This window comes from Aethalodelphis obliquidens, unplaced genomic scaffold (assembly GCF_003676395.1).
Source record: "Aethalodelphis obliquidens isolate GAN/ISIS:26980383/991018 unplaced genomic scaffold, ASM367639v1 scaffold14, whole genome shotgun sequence".
NCBI lineage: Eukaryota > Metazoa > Chordata > Mammalia > Artiodactyla > Delphinidae > Aethalodelphis > Aethalodelphis obliquidens.
The window spans coordinates 4089647-4099439 of NW_020837958.1; the positions used below are offsets into that span (position 1 = coordinate 4089647).

At 58.5% G+C, this 9793-nt stretch overlaps 1 protein-coding gene across 7 annotated transcripts; it reads left to right on the forward strand.

The window, feature by feature from the left end:
- Positions 1 to 157: 157 nt before the first annotated feature.
- PEX16 (peroxisomal biogenesis factor 16) lies at positions 158 to 9793 on the forward strand. Of its 7 annotated transcripts, XR_003434455.1 has the most exons (12): positions 158 to 402; positions 730 to 897; positions 1493 to 1528; positions 2365 to 2441; positions 2789 to 3161; positions 4108 to 4188; positions 4340 to 4489; positions 4574 to 4650; positions 4780 to 4899; positions 6335 to 6399; positions 6905 to 7619; positions 9535 to 9793. XR_003434455.1 is itself a non-coding variant. In XM_027114912.1 (11 exons), the coding sequence occupies exons 1-11, from the start codon at positions 1185 to 1187 to the stop codon at positions 7161 to 7163; spliced, it is 1212 nt and encodes a 403-aa protein (XP_026970713.1). In that variant the 5' UTR covers positions 904 to 1184; the 3' UTR covers positions 7164 to 7619. The 7 variants fall into 7 exon arrangements, 4 of the variants coding, with proteins under 4 accessions (XP_026970713.1, XP_026970715.1, XP_026970712.1 ...); XR_003434456.1 differs by lacking the exons at positions 158 to 402; positions 730 to 897 and adding an exon at positions 904 to 1222 and having other exon boundaries at positions 9535 to 9791; XR_003434457.1 differs by lacking the exons at positions 158 to 402; positions 730 to 897 and adding an exon at positions 904 to 1154 and having other exon boundaries at positions 9535 to 9791.

A 9793-nucleotide genomic window follows, 5' to 3' on the forward strand; every position in this document is an offset into this window, starting at 1 on the left:
TTGACTGGGCGTTCTTAAGCGGATCCTTTCCTCTTGTGGAGATAGTATCTGGTGGAGCGGATTAGGTAAAACAATGTAGTACAGTACTATTCTCAGAGTACCATAACGGCGCAGCCCCGCGGCCCCAGCCATGCCCCGCCCCTTTGCTCACAGCCAATCGGCGGCGGCGTCTCCAGAGCATCCGTTCCCTCTACCTCTGGGCGCTCCTCTCCCGCCGCCGCCCCTTTCGGGGAGGCTGTCCCGTCTTGGAAGAGATTCCCTGGAGAAGCCCCCATTTCTTGGGGAGAAACTGAGAGCCGGAAGGTGCACCCGAGTGCCGAAAAGCGCTTTGAGGTTGATCCCGAGTTCGAGGACCAAGCCTGCCCTCTAACCATTTTACAGATGGGGAAACCTGAGGCCCAAGGAAGGGAAAGTCCTGATTAAGGTCACCCTGAGCCGAGAGCAGAAGCCCGGGCCAGGGTTTTCTCTGTGAAGATGGGTCTGCGGGTGGGCGCTTTTGGAGGGGGGCACAGTCCATGTGGGTGCTGGGGCCAAAGCCGAGGCACTAACGGTGCTGGCTAGGGGATCGTGAGTGCGTGAGAGGCTGGACTCCTCGCTGCCTCAGTTTCCCCAGCACTACCTCTGGTGGGGGTCGGGAGACAAGGCAACTTGCCAAACGCGACTGTCCTTAGGCTGTCCCCGCACCTCCCCAAGTCTGACGGAGGCTCCTTTCTGCGCGCTACCTCGCAGCTCTTGAAAATCCAGTCCTCCCGTTCGAGCCTGTCGGCGTTCTATTGGAAAGACCTTAGCCTTTTGGTCTCCACTCTAGAATGAACTGTTCAGACTGCCGCGGGAAGCGTTCCTGGAGCTATAACTGCGCAGGCGCAAGGACAGCCAACCCGGAAGGCGGAAGAGCCAGTTCGGACAGTTGGGGTCGGGAGCGCAGTGTGTTAACCAATGACCTGAAGGAGTAGGGAGGGCGAGATTAGGCCCGGAGTTGGTTAACGCTACCCTGGTGGGGGGTGATTTACGAAATGGGGTGAAGAGTCGTTCAATGGCCCTTCAAGTCACCGTTCTTCTGGCCCGCGGAAGTTAAGCAACGCAGAGGCGGGCCTAAGACCGGAAGCGGGAAGGAGTGCGCCGGAAGCAGGGCGCCGTAGCCAGTCGCGCTGTAGGTCCGTGGGTCTATCGGTCCCGAGGGCAGGATGGAGAAGCTGCGGCTCCTGGGCCTCCTCTACCAGGAGTACGTGACTCGTCACCCGGCTGCCACGGCCCAGCTGGAGACGGCAGTGCGGGGCCTCAGTTACCTGCTGGCAGGTGCCACCCTGACCATTGACCAATCCCTTCGGGACTCTGACCCCACTGGCTCCCTTCCCTGCGGAGTCAGGGTAGTGAAAGCTCTGAGAAGTTCCTTCCAGGTTCCCGTAGGGCGTAGGGCGGGAACGTCCAGGGACCCGAAGCCGCGTGGTGAGGCAAACTCTCATCGACGCCTCCTTCTGTGCTTTCTCCCCAGGTCGTTTCGCAGATTCGCACGAGCTGTCAGAGCTGGGTGAGCCGGGCTTTGGGGAGAGTGGGGGGCGGTAGGGTGGGGGAGGGCTTCCCAGAGAGGTGACCACCCCGTTTCAGATTTCCCGTTAGCTCATCCTGTTCAGTGACTGAATCAGACAAGGGTACAGCGTCCACTATCCTAGGTCCTCCGTGTATGTCTCCATAGTTGAGAGACGTGTCTGGGGGCCTTGACTGGTCAGGAGGCTGAGCGAAACACTCTTTCTGCTTTTGCTCACTTAATCCTCTCTACAGTCATGTGAGGTGGGTACTGCTGTGGTCCTCATTGTCCAGTTAAGGGGACAGAAGTTTAAATGAGGTTAAGGAACAGCCACTGAAGGTCCCAGAACCAGGATTCAAACCCAGATCTCCCAGATTCCAGACTCCGCAGACTGTAACTGCCTCAGTGGTGTTCACCCAGTGAGTACAGGAGGTACAGGTCCTGAAAGGGTGAGCTAGCTTTTGAAAGGTAGAGATGGAACAAACTTTCAGGGACAGGCTGCAGAGAGAGAGCAAAGGCCAGGAAGTGAGACTGCACATCTGTGTCTGTCTGGAGCATGATGGGCACTTCTGGGCAGCTGGATGACCAGTGCTATCCAGCAGGGCAGTAGCTGTTTTGTCATAGAGATCAAACCATCCTTTCTTGTTCCAGCCGCCCACCTGAGAGATCATTTTGGGGAGTGTGGAGTTCTGAGGAAGTGGGTGGGGAGACATGTTGGTTTCCACAGTGTGTGGGTGGCTGAGCACAGCAGGTGACAGGTGATCCCTGCCGCGCTAGGGAGAAGGTGAGGGGGTAGAGGCTACAGAGCCAGCCTCTCAAGGCCACACTCTACCCCTCAGTGTACTCTGCCTCCAACCTGCTCGTGCTGCTCAATGACGGGATCCTACGGAAGGAGCTTCGAAGAAAGTTACCTGTGGTAAGAATTGTGCCAGGACCTGAGGGTGGGAAGCATGGGGGCTCGGGAACAAACTAGTAACCACCAGCCCCTGTGGTAGCACATGTTATGATCTCATACAGTTACGAGATGAGGCTGCATCCGTCTGAGCCTCAAGCCGTCGCATTAGGTGAAGTGTTCAGGTGCCCTTATCAGGTGAAGAGACTGGGTGTCAGAGGGTAGGATAGCCTTTCCCAGCAGGAGAACTCAGGCTTACACCCTTAGTCTTGGAAGGAGGAAAATCCCCATCTCTTGTCAGAGGCGTCCTCTAGGGGGAGGGGCTGAAACTGGGGGGTGCCCCCTGACCTATTGGCCTGGGGTTCTTGCAGTCCCTGTCCCAGCAAAAGCTGCTGACATGGCTGAGCGTGCTGGAGTGCGTGGAGGTGTTCATGGAGATGGGGGCTGCCAAGGTGTGGGGCGAAGTGGGACGTTGGCTCGTCGTTGCCCTCATCCAGCTGGCCAAGTATGTTGGGAATGTGGGGGGCCAGCCCTGGGTGGGGGTACCTGAGGCCAGCTGTACAGATGGTGTTCAGCAGAGCAGCCCTGACCCCCGGCTGGCTAGCCACCTCCCCACGCCAGCCTCGCCGTACTCCCAACCCAGGGCTGTACTGCGGATGTTCCTGCTGATCTGGTTCAAGGCTGGTCTCCAGACCTCACCCCCCATCGTTCCGCTGGACAGGGAGGCCCAGGCACCGTCACAGGGTAAGCTGCTTCCCTGCTCTGGAGTGAAACAGGGCATGGGACTGATCTGTAGATTTAGAGCTGACCAACGTGAATACGGCATTGTCGTTTGTGGAGCACATCTGTCCTCGTCAACTCATTTTGTTTTCATCACCCTGTACTTTAGAGAAGAAAAAGAATGATGAGGTCAGAGGCAGGATTAGATCCTAAACTCAGGACTTTTGATGTCAGAATCCTCATTCTTTTTTGTGGGCTGCAAGAAGAGGGCACAGAACATCAGTGGGAGGCAGGGGTCTTGCCAGTCTTGTCTCGGGCCTGGTTCTGTATCAAGAGCACAGCCTCATGAGGCAGGGTACCCAGCAGATCTGTCCCTTCAAGGCTTTGGGCCCATCATCTGTTGGCCTCTGGGCCTTACTCTCCTGACCTTGGGTGGGGGCAGTTCTTTGTCTCTCTTCCCTTCTCTTCATGGTCATGTTGAAAGCAAAGCACTGAGAAGATACAGCCCTTCGTTTTTTTTGTTTTTTGTGTGGCCGTGCAGCGCGGCATGCGGAATCTTAGTTCCCTGACCAGGGATTGGACTCACGACCCTGGCAGTGGAAGTGCAGGGTCTTAACCACTGGACTGCCAGGGAAGTGCCAGTATGGCCACTTTGGTGCTGTGGTCCCCATAGACCAAGGGTCTTCCCTGCCTTGTTCCAGAGCCTGGGAAGCCTTGGTTCTTGGCTGGCTCGTCTGCCACAGGTGATTACCGGCCTTTCCTCAGGCTGGGGAGGGCTGCAGAATGCTCCCCACCGTGGACAGCTCCCAGCCACAGCGTCTGCTGTGGTGTCCTTGACTTAGCTTCTGCTCTAGTACAAGCGTATCCATTCTTCCCTTAGCCCACAGGCGTTCACTGCGCGCACATTCTTTGCAGGCTCTGCTGGAAACATGTCCCTCTGACAGTAAGACGTTGTGTCTGTTCCTTCTAGATGGTGACCGCAGCCTGGGCAGCCAGGAGCAGTCATATGTGGGGAAGCGGTCAAAGCGAGTGGTGCGAACTCTCCAGGACAGTAAGTGTAGGATGTAGCCAGATGCGGCACCTCGGTACCTCGGTGCTGAGGTCAGCATGGGCCTGAGGGCCTGGCTTTCGTCACTGCCCGCCCTCCCCCTGCCCCGCCCCGGCTTGGGCCTGGCTGCTCATCTGCTGCTCTTGTGTTCTAGCTCCGTCCCTGCACTCAAGGCACTGGGGAGCCCCCCAGCAGCGGGAGGGACGGCAGCAGCAGCACGAGGAGCTGAGCATCACCCCCACCCCGCTGGGGCTGCAGGAGACCATCGCAGAGTCCTTGTATATTGCCCGGCCCCTGCTGCACTGTATCTTTGGCCTGGGCTGGGGCGGGATAGACGGGAGTGGGCAGGGCGGGCCACGTGCTGGAGACATCCTTGACGCCTTGGCCGTCAGTGCTCAGCCTGGGCCTATGGGGTCAGCGGTCGTGGACACCCTGGCTCCTGTCTGGTGTCGTGGATGTGACCAGGTGAGCCTGGGCCTGCCTGGGGGCTCCATTCCCTCTGCTGGGCTTTGTGCTGCAGGCCTGGCGTCACCTGGGCAGGCAGGGGTCCCTGTTACTCTTGTTGCTGGTCCTAACCTTGTCCGCTCCCCCCAGCCTGAGCCTCCTGAGCGAGAGGAAGGGCCTGACCCGGAGGGAGCGGCTGGAGCTGCGGCGCCGGACCATCTTGCTGCTCTACTATCTGCTGCGCTCCCCGTTCTACGACCGCTTCTCCGAGTAAGGATCCGGCCCCTAGAATGGCAGGGCCCACCTCGGCGAAGCAGAGGGGAGGGAAGTGGGTCACGGTGCCCCACCCCTGTTCATGCTTTCCCTTCCCCCCTCCTTCCCTGATCTGGGTTCACTGAGCACGCACTATGTGCTGTTCCTGGTGCGGTCACTCCCTGATTTCTCGGGGCCGTCCCCCCTGGGTGCAGCTTCAGCTGTTGTTGGTAGGCAGCTCGCTGAGGGCAGGGCCACTGGGGTCATGGGTGTGAACTTTCTGTCAGTACATCCTCGGCTCGCTTGCCCATCGTCCTTTCAAATAGTTGGAATTATCCCCACTTCTCACAGGAGACACTTGAGGTTCAAAGAGGCTGGGAAACTGAAACGGAACCACTAGCCAGTGGCAGAGCCAGATTCCACGTCCGTGTACTCTCCTGACCCGTCCCTGCCTTGCCCAGCCCTCACTCCATCCCCTGTGAGGGTCCAGAGCTCCCAGCCACAGCCAGACAGAGAGAGGCCTGCTGGGGCCGAGTCTCCCAAAGACCTCTCCTGAGGTCAGACCGAGATTTGACGAGGGGTCCCTGTACAGCGACTGGGGCTGTGAGACAGACTGGAGGCTCCCGGGACCCCCTCTGTCCAGGTCATAACAAGTATGCTGCTTAAAGTCTGGAGTGTTCAGTTGCAATTGTACTTAACGTTTTGTCCGTACAACCTCTGTTTACTTTGTGAGACAATAGAAAGTAAGCTTAGGTCATGTTTAATAACCACCTGAGTGAAAGTAACTGCCTGGCAGTTCCTATTTTCAGGTAAGTTTAAAAGCTCATAAGGTACTAAAGCCAAATCCTATTCCATACTCTAGAGGAAACATTCTGGAGACTTATTTGGATCATATGACCTCCCCCCTACAGATTGCTTGCACTCTACAGAGGAAACATTATAGCCCCAGTATCTCATTAAACTGAGGGGTTGGGAGATGGTAATGGCAGAGGTGGCTTCCCAGGCTGCAGACCTCCAGTTTGGCTCGGTCTCCTGCTGACCTTGCCAGTCCAGCACCCTTAGGGCAGTGGCCTGGACTGAGAAGGGTGGTCCAGAAACCCGTCAGAGAAATTTCTTGTTTCCCCAGAGAACAGGGAGCAGGATGCTGAGGGGCCTCTGGGGTGTAGGCTGGGAAGAGCATCTTCCTTCTGCTTTTTTTATTGTCACACAATATAGTGTCTAGAGCCCGGCTGCTTTCCAGTTGCGGGCTGAGGTGTGAGCTTTCCAGGCATGTGGCTGGGGGACGGCAGGACCAGAGGTCTCGTCCTTCTGTCCTGGAGGATGTGCTTGATCCACAGAGTGACCTTCTGTCTTCGGAGAGGCACTGCCTTTAGTCAGGTAGTCAGTGGAGGCTTCTTAGCACCTGCATTTGCAGGGACCCATACCGCCTACTCAACCTGCTCCTTTCTTGCAGGGCCAAGATCCTCTTTTTGCTCCAGCTGCTGGCAGACCATGTCCCAGGCATTGGCCTGGTCACAAGTAAGCATGGGGCGGAGATGTGATGATTATTGAGTGTGTCAGATCTCATGTGTGGCCCATCACTCTGTTTTCTCTTTGTCTCCTTGTAATATGATTCTTGGCACAGTTGGGAGAGGGAGCCCGGGAGGTCAGGTTGGGTGGGTGACAGCTTCTCGAGTGGTAAGAGACTGGCTTCTGTGGGTGGAGACTGTATGGCGGGAATGAAGCCTGCTGGAGAAGCCTGTTTGGAGATCCCACCGCAGCAGAGAGGCACTGGGCTGGGGCCGTCAGCATGTACAACTGGACAGCCGTGTGGTTGCTCTGAGCCTGAAACTCCTTGTCTGTAAACGAGGACAGATATCGCTGCCAATGCTGGGGGAGGAGGTGGCAGAGTTGGGGGCTCCTGCCATGTGGATGGGAGCAGCTGTATTGGGGCAGCAGTGGCTTAGAAGGGCCCTGGGTAGAGCAGAGCCAGGTTGGAGTCTGGCTCTCAGCCCTGAATTTGTTCCTCTCTCTGTCATTGCAGGGCCACTCATGGATTACTTGCCTACCTGGCAGAAAATTTATTTCTACAGTTGGGGCTGACAGACATTCCACAATTGGGGTGTGGGGAAGGGCAGGGGGTGCCTCAACCCTTCAGTCCCCTGGTCCCCTCTGCCCTAATAAAACTGACTCTGGCAGTGTCCAAGCCTGTGACCTTTCCGTGCCCACTGCCCAGGGTGCCTGGCGCTCCCACCCTGGCCAGGCTCTGCACACAGCCCTGGTCACCACTAGATCTCCCCTAATAGCCTTTTGACTTTGCATCCTCCAGTGATGGAGACACAAGCCTGCACCTTGTCACTGAGCTGGGAAGCCACCGCTAGGACTGGGACCTGGGCTCCTCCAGCCACAGAAAGCTGGCGTTTCACCTCACCGAGCATGGGAACCTGCCTGCCACCACAGCTGCGGGAGTGAACGCTGCTTCTCTCTCACCGGTCCCTATTGACGACAAACGAGGCTGAACCTAGACAGTGGATGACAGCTGCCCCTGTGTCTTCTGGCCGGAGCCTCTGTCTGCCCCTCCCCCTGCCGGGGCCTGTTGCCTGCCAGCCGCTCCGTGGTGGAGCCCGGTGATGGTGGGCCCGGCTCAGTGCAGAGCGGCACCTCAAGTCCTGAACTCCTGCTTGAGAGCAAAAGGCTGTTCTGCTGTGGGAAAGGAGCGTCAGGCACCAGCCAGCATTGGGGCTGACACCGGGGCGGTGGTAAGGTTGGCAGGGATGGGAGCCTGAGAGGCTCCGGGGAAAGCCGGGTGCAGGTTCACGCGGTATGAGCTGGGGTCTCCCCCATGTTTTCCCTGGTGGCCGGGCCTGCGGTGGAGCCATGCACGCTGCTGGGGATGGTAGAGGGGTTTGGATGGTGCAGCTGCTCTTTCTGCCTGGACTTCCTCCTTCCTCGGCCTTTGCTGCCTTTGTGCTGTGAGCAGACCACATGCTCCTGCTCAAGTTTCTAGCCAGACGGGCAGCCATTTAGGTTCTAAGAGGGCTCCATCTGCACTGTGTTGGCTCTGCCTTAGCTCCATCCCGGGAGGGGCCGGCCCTTCCCTGACTGCTTTCCCCAAGTGCCTCTTGAGAAGCCCCACTCAGGTCCTGGCTCGGGGATGAAGGTACTGAGCCTTCAGGCGGTCATCACTCGAGACCCGTGACTTTGGGTTGCCTAGCAGGCGTTGCTGGGCACTTGCCGTGTAGTGGGCTCTGTGCCTTGTGATGTGCGGTCAGAAATGAGTCAGGCCCAGCTCCTTGCCCTCACTCTTGACGATAGGGGAGACAGATGTGTGGACGCATCAGTGCCCTGGGTTATTGCAGTAGGTGGAAGCGTGCAGGGAAAGTGGTCAGATTGGAGCCGTGCAAGTGGGGCTGCCTGCCCGCTGGGACCAGCCGGAGGGTATGCTGGTCAGGGAACCCTCCATTTAAGCAGGCTTTTAAACTGGTAAAACTTCATCTGTTGGGCACTGGGCAAACTGGGAGCAGAGGCTGCGTGTGCAGAAACAGCATGCGTAGTGTTGCAGTGGGGTGAAGCCCCTGCTGGAGCGGAGGGGAGTCGGTGGGAGCCGAGGGGATGAGGTTGGAGGGGGAGGTCAGGGCCAAATCCACTGGGCTGTCGAATACCAGGCAAGAAACTCGGACCTGCCTTTAGGAGGCGGTGGGGAGGGGACCTGTTTCAAAACTCATCTCAGCACTGGTGGTGTGCAGGGTGGCCCGTGAGTAGGGGTGGAAAATGGAGCAGGACGCTGTGGCTGGAGACCTGCCACAGTGGATGGGGTTGAATGAAGACAGTGGCAGGAGGGAGAGGGGTTTTGGTGTAACCTAGCCAGGCCATGGGGACTGGTTGTGGATAGAGAGGAAGAGGGGGGCGTCTCGGAGGCAAGGAAATGAGGGGTTTGGAGTTAGGCAGAGCCAGAGCGTCTGGAACTTGTGGTTCCTGGCCGGGTCGGGGGGTGGGGGGTGTGGAGGGAACCTTGGTGGGGACAGAGGATGCTGAGTAGGCTTGTGGGAGCCAGCCGTGTCCAGGACACAGAAAGAGAGGTGGTCAGTGGGAAGTCAGCGTGTGGCTTCGAACATGAGCCAGGTCCACAACGTGTGAATGGGGGCCGGGCAGGAACCAGAGGGCCGCACGGCCTTGCTGCAGGCCTGTGAAGAGACTCGGTCTCCAGCCTACCGTCACGCTGCATTTATTCATTCAACAAGTGTTTACCGAGCACCCGCTGGGTGTCAAGTACTGGGCTTCCTGTAGTCCCTGCCCTCGGGAAGCTTATGCTCGAGGGGACCAGGTCCCAGGCTTTGCCACCTAACCTGAAATCCCTGTCAGCCTCAGGGGTGGTGGCAGGGCCTGTGGCGTCCCGGGGCCAGGCTCTTCTAAGCTGCGGGGAGCGGCGTGGGGAAGGCCCTCAGAGCAGGCTCTGCTCAGTCGCCTGCTCTGGGCCCGCTAGCTGGCAGGACCTTCCTGGGATTGCGGAGGCACGGGAGGGAGAGGTGGGGCAGTGGTGGGGGCGGGAGGAGGGGATGAGGCTGAGTGGGAGCGGTGGGGGCTCCAGGTGTGAGGGTTCGGTGACTGTGACCTCTGCTCAGGGCCTCCTGTGTGCCAGTCCCTAGGTACACACGTGTGTACCTTGCCTCACAGGTGAGGGAGCCGAGGCCCACAGAGATGAAGTGATGTGTCCGCCTAGCAAGAGGCGAGGTCAGGGTCTGAACTGAGACCTGTGCCCGTAACCAGTGATGGCAGCAACACGGTGTGGTGTGGCCTCTGCGGGTCCATAGCCTCAGTAAAATCAAACCACCAACCTCAGCGTGGAGGTTTCCAGCCTGGCCCCGGCGCTGGTGCTGACGCGGAGCCCCAGAACGCGCGCCCTTTGTGAGGTGGCCCTGGGAGTTGGCAGCAG